Source organism: Martes martes (assembly GCF_963455335.1).
Source record: "Martes martes genome assembly, chromosome: 12".
NCBI lineage: Eukaryota > Metazoa > Chordata > Mammalia > Carnivora > Mustelidae > Martes > Martes martes.
This window is the reverse complement of record NC_137900.1, coordinates 75,288,746-75,306,323: the sequence shown is the minus strand read 5'-3', so window position 1 is coordinate 75,306,323 and position 17,578 is coordinate 75,288,746. Positions and strand designations below refer to the sequence as shown.

General features: G+C 35.9%; 1 protein-coding gene across 2 annotated transcripts in view; it reads left to right on the top strand.

Moving 5' to 3' along the window:
* Positions 1-17,578, top strand: part of PTBP3 (polypyrimidine tract binding protein 3) — a 107,441-nt gene that overhangs the window by 21,608 nt on the left and 68,255 nt on the right. Inside the window, exon 2 of one of the 2 annotated variants that reach the window (XM_080819794.1) lies at positions 14,100-14,181. In XM_080819794.1, coding sequence (XP_080675920.1) covers positions 14,151-14,181 — 31 coding nt within the window. In that variant the 5' untranslated portion in view covers positions 14,100-14,150. The remainder of the gene's footprint in view (positions 1-14,099; positions 14,182-17,578) is intronic. The other variant, XM_080819795.1, reaches the window with a different exon arrangement.

Genomic DNA, 17,578 nt, shown 5'->3' with positions numbered 1-17,578 from the left:
CTCTCTGCCTGCCTCTGCCTACTTGTGATCTCTCTCTCTGTGTCAAATAAATAAATAAAATCTTTAAAAAAAAAGAAAAGTAAATCGGATCATGTTACTACTCCTCTGTTCAAAACTCTGTGTCCCTCATTTCACATAATAACATTTTTTAGAATGGCCTTTAGTGCCACACATTATTACACACCCTCCTAATGTCTTTATTTCTCTTTACCTCTTACTTACTCCTAGTAACAGTTGCCTTCTCAGAGTTTTCTAGAATATGCAAGGGATTCTATACCAATTTCCTCTGCCTACAACATTCTTCCCTCAGATATCTACATAGCTTACTCCTTACCTCATTTAAGACTTTGCTTAAAGGTAACTTTAAGTCTTTCCTTCACTGCCTGTTTAAAATTGTAATTATCCTCTTCATCTCTGGCTGCTCCTTTTCCTTAAAAGCACGTATGACTTTATTTATAAAAAGATTATTTATTTATTTTATTTATTTATTTGTGAGAGTGGTAGAGAACATGAACAGGGTGAGGGACAGAGGGAGAATCAGACTCACCTCTGAGCCCGGAGTCGGATGCCGGACTCAATCCCAGGACTCAGGGACCATGACCCAAGCCAAAGGCAGATGCCCAACCAACTGAACCACCCAGGTGCCCCAAAAAGCACTTGTAACTTTAAAAAGTATTACATAATTTAAAATTTTTGATTATTATCTGTTTTCTTCTGCAAGATCGTAAGCTCTGTACATTAAGGGGAGGTTTTTTCTTTTTGTCATTCACTGGGATTTTCCCCAGAGGTTAAAGACCTGGCTCTCATAGTTGGTTGCTCGGTAAATATTTGTTGGATTTGTTGAATGAAGGAATGTTATTGCTAAGACAGTTATACACATTGAATTCAATATGGACTATGCTGTACAGTAGGAACAGAATATTCAAATAAATGGCATTTTGGTTGCATGCCATGAATTAGAAGGCCTTTGGAGGAATAATTTGTCCTTTAAAGAGTTAATATTTTTTGCTAAGATGCCCTATATAAAATGAAGGGACTCAGGATCATTTTATTGAAATAGGTTCATAAATGGGATTTTGAACATTGCCACAGCTGCATATATGAAGAATTTGCCCCATTGTTGCCTTTTTATTCTCACTGTTCTAAAATCTCACCAGTGGCAGGCTTGGAAAGGAACATACTACAGATGAACAATGTGGTAACTATTTTGGGGTTGGTGGTGGTGGTAATTGTTTTTTAAGAAGTGTTTTTAGGCTCCATCACACAATTAGTAGCTGAAGAGTGTTGATGGGGCTACAGTGTTTGTGGGAATATGATCTCCAAGTCATTTGTAGGGGTAGAGTTACCAATAATAGGTGGTGCCTTTGGGTTTGGATATGCTTTGAGTAGGAGGAGGCTGTGAAAGGGTGAATGTTAACAAAAGGCTGAATTAAAAAACAAAACAAAACTTGGAGTTACTGCCTTACAGTTAACCTGAAAGCTTCTCTGAATATTCAGTTTATTTCCTTTTCTAATTTTTATTCTTTTTTGAAGCAAAAAAGATTTGAACATGGATGCCACGTAAAACATTATAGTAGGTTCTGTGGAGGAGGGTATAAAGATGATTAATCAGGAAACCGTAATCAACAAGTATATATAGTATGGTGAGACTTTACATAATATCACTTTTGTTTCTATTTATGAAAAAACATAGTTAACAGAGCAGGATTAACATGTGTTTTTTGTTCTGGAAATTGTTCACAAAGCCTCACTAGGACTGTCTGCTAGAAATATTAATAGAGGGGGCTACCTTGGCTTTACAGTAGGACTTGGATATTAATTCCAGTATGCAGATTCTTGTATTTAAAAAAGAAGTACTAGGATCATAGACAATTCTGAGGTAATTTTGGTAGCCTCTTTTTTATGGTCATAGAGTAAAACAAATGCTATCTGAATTTCATATGCGTTTTATGTGTGATCTGAAATTTAACTTGTTAGTAAAGGTTTATTTTCAGAATCTTCCTTACATGTTACTTTAGCAGCTGTTTCTCGGTTGTGTGGATTGCCTTCTATCATATTAATAATATCTCTTTAACGTGAACTAAAACCACTTCCCATCAAATTTGATAATGAAACACTTTATTTGTGCTGCTTAATTATAATATTCCTTTGCTTTGTTGTCATGTGTATTTCATTATTCTTCAACAGGAGAGAACTTCAGTAATTGATACTTGAGGCAGCTGATTGGTGTGTTGACTTAGCCAGAGAGCTAATAAGTCCACAGAGCAACTGCTGCACTTATGTAAATTTACTTTGTGTTTCTAAGGAGACTGTTGATCCAGTGTTTTTATACAGCCCACCTCCCGAGATGTCTTCATTATTTGGCTTATTAAAGCCTTTTTGTGTAAGGTTAATTTGTTTGTCTGTAGCACAGGGATCTTCATCCTGCTTATTTTCCAACCCATCTCTTAAACCATAATCTCGTAGTAGTCAGCCTTTGTGAGAGATACTCAATTTACCTAGGTCTGCATTGCTCTTTCCTTGGTATAATGGAAAATTGCTTTTCAGACACTTAGGATATAAATATTAAGTAAAATTTTCAGATTTTTTTTGGGAACTGAAGTGGTTTGTAATTATAGGTGGTGATGTGTTTTTAGGAGAAAGAATTTATGTCTAGGAAAGAAAAGTTGTTTTTTAAAAGAAGGGACTGTTTAAAATAATACGGAACTAATTTTTTGTCATCTTTTACAGAGTTTTACAAAATAATATGACTTTTGGGATTTGAGCTTTATAATATTAAACAAACCTTTGTTTTCTATAATTTGAAAATTAATTATTGGGGGAAAAAGCTTAGCCAGTAAATTTTGATTATCAGAATACTTTTCCTATGATCTCATTTTCAAATGTAAGCTCCTTTTGCTCTCCTTGTCTTTTGTTTATCAATCCTGAAATTATTAGGATCAAAATAAAGTATCATAATTATTTGAGAGATGTGTGGTTTAGTCTACCTGAAGAATAGTCAACCCCTTTTCTGATATAAAACAGGATTCCCAGGTCTGAAACTTGAGGATCAAATCTTGTTTCTTGTGTATTAAGTATAAAAATAAAAATAGCCGTTCCAACACTTCACTTAATACCCTGATGTTTGCTTTACATATGTGTAGTTTTTTGAAAGCTTTTCCTGTTGCTCTTGAAAGATCTAGTAGAATTATCACACTTAATTTTTTTTATTTTGAAGACACTGCAGTGTTAATCGTTTTCTTATTATGACAGTTTATATTTTATGTGGAAACATTGAATGTGACAGTTATATTAATTTATTTAAGATGTCATATAAATTTAAATTATTGTGGTTTGTGTATATGTACTTGATCACATTTTTAGGCTAAATTTTTCTTTTACAGTTAGAAGTCCAAATGGTAATTCAGAGATTAAGAATAAAGTTTTAAAAAATTCATTAAATGAATAGTTTTATTTTATTTGGTTGATTCATCATTTAACCATGAGAGGAATTAGGCCAACTGCAAAGTTAGGGGACATGGTCCACAGAAGACTACCCTTACTTCTGACACTAGGTATAAGTTCTGGCGGTTTCCAGAACCAACGTTGAGGTCCCATAATTTGCTAGAAGGATTTATGGAACTCACTGAAAGCTGTTACAGTCATGATTACTGGTTATTACAGGGAAAGTATATAGATTTTAGTCTGCTGAGGGAAGAAACACATTTGGCCAAGTCTGGGAAAGTACCAGATACAGAACATCCTTTGTCCTCTCTATATGGCATTAGAATACATTATTTTCCCAGCATCATTGTGTGACAATACTTATGGAGTATTGTCAAATGGGGATGCTCACTTGTGCTTTAGCAATTAAGTATATTTTTTGTTGAGAAGCTCCTTTATGTAGGCAATATATTGCATTCTAAATGAAGTAATAATGTAGCATAATTTCATGATATCAATAAATTGCAAGTAACACTAATATTAAGAATCCATTAAAAATAATTATGAAGAATATAACAATGTAGCAAAAGCTTACCACTTATAAAAGGATTATAGAGCGGAGTAGAGATTCATATTATAACTTTGCAAAATGAACTTAAAAATGAATTATAAAAATAAAAATCTAGCTATTTAACATCTGTAGATTTATTCTGAGATAATTGAATGAGTACGCAAAGTTGTGTAAATAAGGATGGGTGTAGTGAAAAATTTTACTTCTTTTCTTCTTTTAACAGATCTTATCAGTGTTCTGCAGGAAAGGTCCTAATGTTCAGGCTGATAAATAATTTATTCTTTCTCATTCCCAGAGGTTAATCATAAACAGGACTTTATTAAATATCCTATATAATCCTATACAAAGAGAGTTTCAACTTTATTTATTAGAAATGGATATATATCTTAAGAATTTGTTACATAAAATGCAAAAAGCATTTCTTTCAGTTTTTGTTTTTTTTTAAAGATTTTATTTATTTGAGAGAGCACACACATGAGCCAGTGGGGAGGGGTAGAGGGAGAAAGAGAAGCAGACTCCCCGCTGAGGCTGGAGCCGCATGTGGGACTCTATCCCAGGACACTGAGTTCATGACAGGAGCCAAAGGCAAGACCCTTAACTGACTGAGCTACCCAGGCCTCCAATTGCTTTCTGTTTTTAAGTGTGTTTTATCAAAACCAAGTCTTGTATCAATTTTTTAAATCAGTTTTTGTTGCTAGAATGGGGAAGTGACTTTTTTTTTTTTTTTTAACTTTACAAAGTTTACTTTATTGAATGTTGCCTTTCACCTTTTGGAGATTATTACCTAGTAATACTTACACTGAATACATGTACCTTTTGAAAATGAGTAATTAATCAACAGTGTTTATTCCAAGTGTTTAAGGGATACCTTTGTATTAGAAATGTTAATCCTCAGAGTAACCCACAAGGATGGGTACCATTATGATTCTTTTTTATAGGTGAGCACCCTGGGCCAAGTATCAGACAAAGGTAAGTTTAAGGTGGAGCCTGTTCAAACCTACATATGGTCTACTCTAGAAGACTGTATTTTAAACCACTTTGTGTTCTGTGTTTATTACAATATTTCTATGGTAGTTCTCAGTCGGGTACACGTTAGAGCTTTGGAAATAATACAGGTTTTGCCTCAGCCTAGATCTTCTAGTTAAGGATCTCTGGGGTGGCGGGTCGCGTGGGTGGTTCAGTGGGTTAAGCCTCTGTCTTCGGCTCAGGTCATGGTCTCAGGGTCCTGGGATTGAGCCCCACATCAGACTCTCTGCTCAGCGGGGAGCTTGCTTCCCCTTCTCTTTCTGCCTGCCTCTCTGTCTACTTTTGATCTCTCTCTCTGTCAAATAAATAAATAAAATCTTTAAAAAAAAAATCTCTGGGGTGGGACCTTATAAATAGTATTTATTTTATTTTACTTTTTTTTTTTTTTTGAAGATTTTATTTATTTGAGAGAGAGGGAGTGAGAGGGAGCTCTTGAGTGGGAATGAGGGGCAGAGGGACAAGCAGGCTCCCCACTGAACAGGGAGGGAGCCTGATGCAGTATTCGATCCCTGGACTCCAGTATCATGACCTGAGCTGAAGGCAGATGCTTAATTAAGCTATCTGGGCTCCCCAAATAGTATTTATTTTAAACTGGTTATATGATTGTAATGCATAACCAAGGCAGAAAGCCATTACATGTAATGTACCTGGCACTATGCTATAGACTGTGGGGAAATATAATCAAATATAAGACATAATAGACCTCAAAGTAGCTGAAAAAAATCTTTGCATACATATTTGACAAAATGTGTGATATTGATAGTTAAAAATACAGGAAAGATATATTCTGCAAGTGTGCTAAAATCCTAAAACATACACATTTTAGTGCTGCAAGACAATCAAAATTAAGTTCAACCTCTTCATTTGGGGGATAGAAAAATTTTCAAGGATGTGCTATTTATTTGTGATCAGTAGGTAAGAATGGATATGTAGTGAAGTGTAGTGTTTGAGATGGGAGAATAGCATAAAGAGGCAAGAATAAAGATGATGTGTCTGGGGCAAATTCCAGGACAGGAGTGTTACCATGAGTAGGAAGTCCAGGTTAGAAAGAGCTTTTAATAGCCATTACAATAAGTTTAGACTTGATTAAATAGTAAGCAGCAGTAAAACTTTCATGTTAATTGTTGACTGGTGATTTCCTAGTTAGGAAACAAGGTAAAAGTTTATTAAATGAGATAGAAATAGAGCCGTGAGTAACTCAGTTCAGTTCTCTTCCCAAATGGAAACTGAAGTGGCATGTGTGCATTAAGAAGACTGCAAACAACTTTTTTGGGTTCTTAGCTCTCAAGCACTGTGGGGTCTGTGTTAAAGTTTGACACCTTTGCTAGATGCATTTTAAGTAATCTCCTGTGCCTCCAAGGGAGTGCTTTTCTGAAAGTTTGTTCCTTTTTTTTCCCCCTCCAAGGTTTTATTTATTCATTTGAGAGAGAGCAGAAGAGCCAGTGACAGAGCACAGGCAAGGTGACCTGCAGGGGGAGAGGGAGAAGCTGACCCCTTGCTGAGCATCCCTGCTGAGCAGGGAGCCCATGGGGCTCCGTCCCAGGACCCCAGCATCACGACCTGAGCTGAAGGCAGATGATTAACTGACTGAGTCACCCAGGAGCCCCTGAAGATTTGTTCTTTGTTAGCTTTTTGATACAAAAATTCTAGAGCAAGAGTTGGTTCCTTGCAGGAGAGTTTGGTTCTTTGGGTAACTGAAAGGTGTTTGCGCTTTTGGTTCTCTTCTCTTTGTAATGGCTGACTTTCATGACACTGCTTTATTCTTTTTTTCAATCAGTCTATCTTTTAAATTCTTTGGTAGAATCTTATTTGCTTTTCCTTTAGCTGCTGTATCCCTTTGTATTTTATTTAGGAGAGACTGTTATATTTTCTTAATTTTTTTGTTTTTACAAAATCACTCTTACTTGCTCATAATTTAAAGTTGTGTAATTTTTCTGGTGTATATTGTCTGCCTTTTGATTCTTTCCTTCCTTTATCCTAGGTATAGATTGCCATAAGTAACTCATATGATTGTGTTTTTGTTTTGTTTTATTTTTTGAACGTTGTCTGCCTTTGAAGGGATGGCTTCTGGATCAGCATTGTATAGGCATGAACTCTGAGAATTAGCTGTAGTAGTTCATAGCTTGATCAATCTTTTCTTATCCCTTACAGGTTTATTCAGCGTAGGTGATGGTAATTACTATTTCAGGCAGGGAAGAAGTCTCAAGTCAGTAGGAATCCTCTGGCTCAGAATGATGCATCTCTTGTTTCATTGTTTTATTTTATTTTTTTTACTTTATATTTGGAAAAAATTTAGAGGTGTAAAGGTACTATGGAAGGGTCCTGTGTACCCTTCACAGTTTTCTCTGATGGTTGCATTTTAATTATAGTGCATTATCAAAACAAAGATGTTGATATTGTACTATGCCTATTTATAATTCTGTTTCATTTTATTGCTTGTGTAGATTCACATAACTATCACCTCAATCAAGATACAGAATTGATCAGTGCCCCACAAAGATCTCCATTCTCGTACCCTTTTATTACCCATTACCTCCCACCAACTATCTCAGCTCCCTTGCAACCACTGGTCTCTTTTTCACCTCTATAATTTTGTCATTTTGAGAATGTTATATAAATAAAATTATAGAACATGTGATTTTTCATTTTGAGAATATGGTTGTTTGATTGTTTTGTATGTTTCATTTTAAAGAAACCACCAAACTGTTCAAAGTCGCTGTACCCTTCCTGTCAGCAATGTATAAGAGATCCACTTTCTTCCACATTCCTCCCTTGCAGTTGATACCGTCATTTTTCCTTATTCTAATTGTTTTGGTAGGTGTGTGGTGATGTCATAGTCTTAAATTTTGTTTGAAGTGCTCTCTGTGGTTTTAAAATATGAATTTCCTTAATGTCTAATGGTGTTGAGTATCTTTTCATGTGCTTATAGGCCATTTGTAAATCTTTGGAGAAATGACTTTTCAGATGCTTTTTGCCTGTTTTTTACAAATACGTCTTTTTATTATTTAGATTTTGCAAATACTTTCTCCCATTCTCTGGCTTGTCTTTTCATTTTTTTGATGGTGTCTTTGAAGTACAGTAGCTTTTTTTTGTTTGTTTGTTCTTATTTAAATTCCAGTTAATTAACATGCAGTGTACTACTAGTTTCAGATGTACAATACAGTGATTCAGTACTTCCATACATCGCCCTGTGCTCTTAACAGGTGCACTCCTTAATCCCCATCACCGTTTATTAAACATTTGCTTCCACCCACTTCCCTCCTGGTAACCATCTCTTTGTTCTCTATAGTTAAGAGTCTGTTTCTTGGTTTGCCCCCCTCTCTCTCTCTCTTTTTCTCTTTCTTTTTCCCCCTTTGCTCATTTGTTTTGCTCCTTAAATTCGACATACGAGTAAAATTGTATGGTATTTCTCTTTCTGTGACTGACTTATTTTGCTTTGCATAATACTCTCTAGCTCCATTTGTGTCATTGCACGTGGCAGGATTTCATTCTTTTTTATGGCTGAATAATATTCTATTGTGTATATATACCTCAACTTCTTTATCCATTCATTAATTGATGGACACTTAGGCAGTTTCCATAATTTGGTTATTGTAGTTATTAACACTACTATAAATATTGGGGAGCATGTATCCCTTTGAATTAGTATTTTTGTATTCTTTGGGCAAATACTCAGTGCTATTGTTGGATTGTAGGGTAGTTCTATTTTTAACTTCTTGAGGAACCTCCATAGTGTGTTCCACAGTGATTGCACCAGTTTGCATTACCCCCAATAGTGCAGGAGGGTTCCCCTTTCTCCACATCCTTGCCAACACCTTTTTGTTTCTCATGCTGTTGATTTTAGGCATTGTGACAGGTGTGAGGTAATATCTTCTAGTTTTGCTTTGCATTTCTCTCATGGTGAGTGATGCTGAGTATGTTTTCATGTGTCTGTTGGCTGTCGGTATGTCTTCTTTGAAAAAGTGTCTGTGTCTTCTGCCTAGGTTTTAATTGGGTTATTTGTTTTTGGGTTGTTGAGTAGTATCAGTTCTTTATATATTTTGGATACTAACCGTTTATTGGATATGTCATTTGCAAATACCTTCTCCCAGTCTGTGGGATGCCTTTTAGTTTTGTTGATTGTTTCCTTTGCTGTGCAAAAGCTTTTTATTTTGATGTAGTCCCCATAGTTTATTTTTGCTTTCATCTCCCTTGTTTCAGGAGACCTATCTAGAAAGTAGTTGCTGTGGCTGATGGTCAAAGGAGTTAGGATTTTTACAGTTTCTTTCTTTTTTTTTTTTTAGATTTTATTTATTTATTTGACAGAGAGAGACAGCGAGAGAAGAAACAGAAGCAGAGGGAGTGGGAGAAGGAGAAGCAGGCTTCCCACCGAGCAGGGAACCCGATGCAGGGCTCCATCCCAGGGCCCTGGAGTCATGACCTGAGCCAAAGGCAGACGCCTAACAACTGAGCCACCCAGGCGCCCCGGATTTCTACTGTTTTTGTGGTTTTTATTTTTTCAGGTCTCAAATTTAGATCTTTAAACTGTTTTAACTTTGTTTTTGTATGTGGTGTAAGAAAGTGGTCCATTTTTCTTCTTTTGCATGTTGCTGTCCAGTGTGTCATTTAGTTTTGGCCATATTTCTGAACTCAATAATACAGTAGTATAGTATATAATCTTTTGTGACTGACTTCTTATGTGACTGACTTAGCATGCTTGTGAGATTTATCTGTGTTACTATATGGAGCGGTAGTTCATTCTTATTGCTATAAATCACTGCATTTACAAAAATCTATCCATTCTGAGAAAGAGGAACCCTTTTACACTGTTGGTGGGAGTGCAAGCTGGTACACCCACTCTGGAAAATAGTATGGAGGTTTCTCAAAACGTTCAAAATAGAGCTACCCAGGTGCCCCTGGGTAGCTCAGTGGGTTAAAGCCTCTGCCTTTGGCTCAGGTCATGATCCCAGGGGGATTGAGTCCCGCATTGGGCTTCTCTGCTCAGCAGGGAGCCTTCTTCCCTTCCTCTCCCTCTGACTGTCTCTCTGCCTACTTGTAATCTCTGTCTTTCAAATAAATAAATAAAATCTTTAAAAAAAAATAGAGCTACCCTATGACCCAGCAATTGCACTACTAGGTATTTACCCCAAAGATACAAATGTAGTGATCAGAAGGGGCACTTGCATCCCAATGTTTACAGCAGCAATGTCCATAATAGCCAAACTATGGAAAGAACCCAGATGTCCCTTGACAGATGAATGGATAAAGAAGATATGGGGGGTGTATGTGTGTGTATGTGTATATCTACATACACACACACATAACAGAATATTACTCAGCCATCAAAAAAAAAAAAGAAAAGTTGCCATTCGCAATGACATGGATGGAAATAGAGGGTAATTAGGCTAAGTGAAATAATTCAGTCAGAGAAAGAAAATTATCGTATGATTTCACTCCTATGTGGAATTTAAGAAACAAAACAGGAGTATAGGGGAAGGGAGGGAAAAATAAAACAAGATGAAATCAGAGACGGGGACAAACCATAAGGGACTCTTAATCATAGGAAATAAACCAAAGGTTGCTGGAGAGGAGGGGGTAGGGGAATGGGGGTAACTGAGTGATGAACATTAGGGAGGGCATATGATGTAATGAGCACTGGGTGTTATATAAGACTGGTGAATCACTGACCTCCACCTGTGAAACTAATAATACACTATATGTTAACAAATTGAATTTAAATGAAAAAAATTTTCTTCATTTACTTAAAAAGAAATCTGTCCATTCTTTCATTGATAACTGGCTATTTCCTATTTGGCAGGTAGAAATAATGCTGCTGAGAACATTCTCATATGTTTAGGTACACATAAACATGCAATCTCCTGAGTGTATCCATAGGAGTAGAATACATAAGGATTGTAGGCTGGTCATATATTCAACTTCACCGTATTGAGTCAGTTTTCCAAAGTTGTGCCGGCTTGCACTCCCAAGTAGTAACATACTCCTTCTGATGCTCCATGTTGTTATCGACTCTTGATATTGTCAGTCTTTTTTAATATCTAGTATTTTATTGTGGTTTTAACTCTCATTTCCCTGATGACCAGTGGAATTAAGCATCTTTTCATATGTTTATTGGATACGATAATAGTCATTTAGATATAGGTTAGAAAAATACTTGTTTCTGGTTCACTTACAGTGTTGGTGGCTCTTGTGAAGCTGTATGTGTTTTTATTCTGGAAATTAGGCCCGAAAGAGCAGCCCCTTTGGGAATATGCTCCTATTTCAGAGGGAACGAGGGAAAAAATTAGCAGAAACTGCTTAGCTCTTTTGACGCTTCTGCTTGGATTTATTGAAGGTCATGTCTATTCATATAGCATAGGCCAAAAAAGCCTATCACAAAACCGTGCTCAGTGTCGGAAGTTCTCTCTCACAGGAGGCATTGCAAGTCACATCATCATGGATGGGGGTGAAAAATCCCTTCACCGGAGGAGAAATCACAAATACTCGGAAACAAAAAGTTTGCCACTTTGTTAGGTACCTGTTGAACTATTGTGGTTTTCTTTTACCTTGAGTTTCTTAGTGATGCTAATGAGGTTTTGTATTTTTTTTTTTTTCCCTCTGGTTATAAAACCTGGTGGCTCAGTCAGTTAAGTATCTGACTCTGGGTTTCTGTTCAGGTCATGACCTCAGGGTCCTGAGGTGGATCCCTGCTCAGCGGGGAGTCTACTTGAGAGTCTTTCTCCTCCCTCTCCCTCCCCCTTTGCTCTTTCTCCCCTCTTGCTTGCACTCTCTCTCAAATAAATCTTAAAAAAAAAAAACAAAAACAAAAACAGTGAAACCTGTTGGGGTTATATGCAATTGCAGATATTTTCTTCCTCTCTGTAACTTGCCTTTTAGATTCCTCATGTCTTTTCCTAAATAAAATTCTTTAAAAAAAAAAAAATTGACATGTAGTGTTAGTTTCAGGTGTGCAACATTAAGATTTGATATTATATATATTGTAAATAAAATTATTAATTTCTATGTCTCATTTGTATTTTTCCTTCCTAATTGTACTTTTGTGTCTTATTTAAGAAAATTTTTCCTTACTCCAAAATTATGAAGATACTCTTCTGTTACCTTCTAGAGTCTTTATTGTTATACCTTTTACATTTCAATGTGCAGTCCTCCTAGAATTAGTGCTTAGTTGACATTTTAACATACTTCTGTAAGTCTAGGAAAAAGCTAAAATGGTTTTAGTAGTTTTAAATAAACTCAGTTTACGTATAGAAACATATTAATACTAAACTCATGTATATGTAGAAAATATATCTGTTAGTAACACCTCTTTTACCAAATCCTCAGAGATAAAAACATACTGGGCATGTTAAAATTTTTACTGCTTTTAAACCTGCAGAAATTCATCTTCCTCCATAGCTGCAGGTAGCCAGTGAACCACAAAGTCTTTCCTAGTTAAGGTATTATCAGGAAGATAACAGATGTTCCTTAAATGAGGCCTTAATCTTGGTCCTTCGGAAGTTGAGATTTTCATTTTAATTTCATCTTGTGTGCTTACTTAATTTCTTCCTCTTGTCCCACCTTGTCTGTATAAATTTCTAGTGAAGAACCAAAGGGAATAATATCTGGATGTTTAATATAGGAATTGTTTAAATAATTGTACTTCTATTATGCAAACACATTGGTGGTTTGCCTTTCTTTAGCAAAGGCTGAAGTTTTGTCCTATAGTGATACTTAACACCTAAACATTAAACATCTTTTGGAGAATTATAACTATTCTAATATTTGTGGGATAATTTGGGAATTAAGTTTTATCATCCTGTAGACCAGAATATTTGATCTTAAGAATTGACCAAGTAAGGGCACCTGAGTGGCTCAGTTGGTTGAATGATTGCCTTCCACTCAGGTCATGATCCTGGAGTCCCGGGATCGATCCCGCTTTGGGCTCCCTGCTCAGCGGGGAGTCTGCTTCTCCCTCTGACCCTCTCCCCTCTCATGCTCTCTTTCTCTCTCACTCTCTCTTAAGTAAATAAATAAAATCTTTCAAGTAAATAAATAAAATCTTCAAAAAAAGAATTGACCAAGTTAAACAGTGACATTTGGAAATTGTTTGGTTTTAACTCCTTTTTTTTTTTTTTTAAAGATTTTATTTATTTATTTGACAGAGAGAGACAACGAGAGAGGGAACACAAGCAGGGGGAGTGTGAGAGGGAGAAGCAGGCTTCCAGCTGAGCAGGGAGCCCGATATGGGGCTCCATCCCAGGACCCTGGGATCATGACCTAAGCCACCCAGTTTCCCACAATCGGTCAAAACTCTTACATATAGGAAAGAGGAAATTATTTAAACACAAGTTGTTTAAAAAATCGTACATGTTAAAGATCATTTTGAACATTAGTGAATAAAAAATCACTGATTATAAATATTTCTATATTTGGTCAATATAGAAATAAGTTGTGTCTTTGTGTTCAACTTTAAAAAAAATACATAGGTATCAAGAAGTTGGGATTCTTAGCAGGTACTACACAAATGATTTTCATATGAGTACTTAGAAATAAATATGCTGGGGGCATGTGTGTGGCTCGGCTGGTTAAGTGTCTGCCTTTGGCTCGGTTCATAATCCCAGGGTCCTGGGATTGGGTCCCACATCAGGGTCCCTGCTCAGTGGGGAGCCTGCTTCTCTTTCTCCTCGGCCCCCACTTGTGCTCTCTCTCTTTCTGACAAATAAATAAAATCTTAAAAAAAAAAAACCCAAAACCAGTTTCAGGGTGCAACCCCTAAATGTGGTTTCTGGTACTTCAGATGTAATATCTGTTAATACCAGGGTTGCAGGATTATGTCTCCCATTATGTCATAGCAGTTTTTCTTTCTTTCTTTCTTTCTTTCTTTCTTTTTTTTTGAATAACAACCATGTGGCTATGCAATAATTTTCTTCTGTAAAATTTACTTCCAACCTTTTAGATTTTGTGATTCTTGAGGACTTCCCCTTAAATGCCTTGACCTTCAGACAAAGTAATATTATTAACTTTTGATATTTTTAGTAGTAAACATGGACCATTATCCAAGGCTCATTTTATTAACATAGTATTTATTGGTCTTGCTTTTCAGCGGGGATCTGATGAGCTTCTTTCTTCTGGTGTCATTAACGGACCTTTTACCATGAACAATTCTACTCCCACAGGTGTGTATGGTGAGTTTTCACTTTTTCAAAATCTAAAATGTTTTCTTTCTGTGAGTTTCAAAAAAAATTTTTTTTTACAGTGTTCTTTGCTCATCTTACAAACATTTCTTGAAGTCCATTATTTATAACAAAACTAAAATTTATTGCAGTCAAGCTCACATAAATGAAATTACCAATTGTAGATCTTAAGTTTTAAGAATTTAGATCTAATTTGATAATTACTTTTTTGATTGATGTTCTTTGTGTTTTATAGTTGTGATAAAACTGTCAATCAGTTGGTGACCCAGAACAATTGAGTAAAAGCTGGATTTAAAAGCTTGTGTTGAAGGATGGTTTAGCATATTAGAAGTATTAAAACTATAAGATCACATGATTTCTAAAAGTTGGAACATAATTTACATTCTGTAGGTTACCATGTGGTTTAAAAATAAATGTTCTTGAAATTTGGGGACTGTAAAATGAACTGGTGGAGTATAGTTAAGAGGCTCTTGCTGTATAGAATATCCCAGTTAGGGATGGTAATCTGTACTGTACCACTAGCAGTTGTGATAGAGAGAATGAAAGCATTCACAGAAGGTGAAATTGATAGTAGCTGGTGACTAATTGAATGTTTGAATAAGGGATTTCATCAATGATTTATTTCCAGGTTTTGGACTTGGATAATTGGGTAGATGAATGGTGGTGCCATTTATGTAGAATATATAGGAAGAAGTTGGACAGCATAACAGGTTCAGATTTTTATATGTTGAATTTGAGGTTCCTTTGCAACATCCAAGTGGAAGTGTTGGGTAGTCACTGGATTCTTCTGGTCTCAACGTCAGGAGAGAAATTTGGAAATTAGTTTCATCCACGGTTGAAAAGGCATGAAGAGTGGAGAGTTTCAGAAAAGGCCAGATATTTATTTATTTACAAAAATTTTATTTATTTATTAGAGAAAGAGTGCAAAAGAGCATATAAGCAGGGGAGAAGGAGAAACAGGTTCCCCACTGAGTGGGGAGCCCAGCGCGGGGCTCAGTCCCAGGACTGTGGGATCATGACCTGAGCCGAAGGCAGATGCCCAATGAACTGAGCCACCCAGGTGCTCCTGAAGGCCAGATTTTTATCCAAATGTTTTTGGGGTTACAGGGAATAGGAAGTGAGTGGACCTCACTTTCCAGACCCTGAGCTATATGGTGTTTAGGAGAATGAAGAGCTTTTTTGTGAGGACTGTATAAGAGAAGTAGACTAGGTTCTCTTAAGGCAAAAGATGCAATGAAAATTCATGGAAGAGATTAAGAATATTTGGAAATTAGTTAACCATGGTACACTGTTCTACAGTACTAAATGGAAAGGTTTTATGGACAGGACAGCAGCAGAGGACTTGTTCTCGTAGAATTGTGAACAGAGTAATATGAGCATGAAACTAAAGCGTTTTCTCAGGCTTGAGCTGGCATCAGAATCACCTGGAGGGCTTGTTAAAGCATAGTTGTTGAGTTCATATCCAGAATTTCTAATAAAGTAGATCTGAGGTGGGTCCTTAGAATTTGTATTTGCATAAGTTTCTGGATAATAATGATGTTGACTTGAGGAACCGTACTTTGAGAACTGTTGTATGAGGAAATACTAGAATCTAAAGTTTTAAACCTAATTATCCTCCTGGTCAGGTATGTATGTAAAAATGCTAAAAAAAAAATTGTTGTAAAAAAAAAAATTGCTAGAGACTTCGGGGGCTTGGGTGGCTCAGGTGGTTAAGCCTCTGACTCCTGATCTCAGCTCACACGCTTTGATCTCAGGGTCATGAGTTCAAGTCTCATGTTGGGCTCCATACTGGGCATGGAGCCTACTTTAAAAAAAAAAAGTCCTTACTCCTAGAGTTACAGTAAATCTAAGGTGGAGCCGATTATATTATTATTTTAAAAGTAGGTCATTTTGGTCACATATATGAACTACCAGGATGGATAACCAGAAAGATTTCATGTTTGTTGATTGATTACTTAGGAAAAGAAAGACGTATGAAATGGGAGTTTAGCTGGCAGCAGCGATTTGTTCTGTTTTGCTTTTATGTTTTGAATGTCTTATATCCCATTTTGTGTTCAGTGTTTCTCTTCCTGAAGCGTATCCTCTTTAGTAGCTATTTCCGCAAAGCTCTATAAATGGTAACCTCTCAGAGTTTCACTAAAAATGTTTATTTCATTATCACTATTCAATGTTAGTTAGCTGTTTTGAATTTTAGGTTGCCAGTTTTTTCTCTTAACACAGTGAAGGTATTGTTCTATTATTCTTTTGGCGTCTGTTTTTGAGAAGTCTGTTGTCAGTGTTGGTTATTACTTTGTAGGTAAAATTACTTCTCTATAGTCATTTTAAAACATTTTCCTCCTTATTTTTGTTCAGTGGTTTAACTAGCTATTTGTAGATATGGATCACAGGTTCTCAACCCTGGGTGATCACTAAAATAGCTTGGGAAGCTCTGAGGAAAATTTAGATACCTTGACCACACCAATTCTAAAATCTTGGGGTAGAGGGGTAAGCAGTTTTTTATTTATTTTTAAAACTTCTTAGATGATAATAGTAAGGTTCAGCTAGTATTGAGGACCATTGCTCTAGACTTACTTTCACTCACCTTTCTTAAGAGTGACCCAGCTCTTCCCAGAACTGCCTTCTCCTGGAACTCCAGTTAGAAATGTATAGGACCGTTTCATTCAGTCCTGTATTTGTTTTAACCTCTTACATTCATTGTCATGTCTTCTTTACCCTTAAGGTCCTATATTTTGGATGTATTTTATATATATATATATATATTTTATATATTATATATATATGGATATATATATATTTTAAAATGTTTTTCTGATTCACTTATTCTGTGTTCAGCTTTGTCTAATGTGCTGTTTAGTCCTCCTGTTAAATATTTGCTTATAACCTATTGTTTTTCCTTGTGTGAGTCATAATTTTTAGCTGAATTGCTTTTTCTTTTGTGAGGATCTCTAAGGTGTTTTTTGTTTTTTCTGCTAAACTTTCTAAGGTATCACCAGCCCCTAACACGGTCTAATGTGTATGTTAATTTATTGCCTTGGAGATTCTTACACCAGAGAAGAGGAGAAAATTCAGAATCCAAACATTCACATTTCCCCATCAGAATCTGAACAGAGATGGGCTTCCTTTTTAAATACTTTTGAAAGATGAGTGTCTTTCCTCCTTTCTTTCTTTCTTTCTTGATGGGAAGTTTCTGATTTTAGTTTGCTTTCACTGAGGGCTTTGGCTGTTGACATAACTTGTGGAAATTTCACTTTTTTTCTTTTGAGGTCATTTGAACAGCAAAAATATTTTTGTGATATTTGGTCTAATACTTGCAAATTTCTAAAAGAACTAAAATTTCAAGATTTGGGTGCTCCATTCCTTGACTATAATAAAGATTCCTAGTTGATTT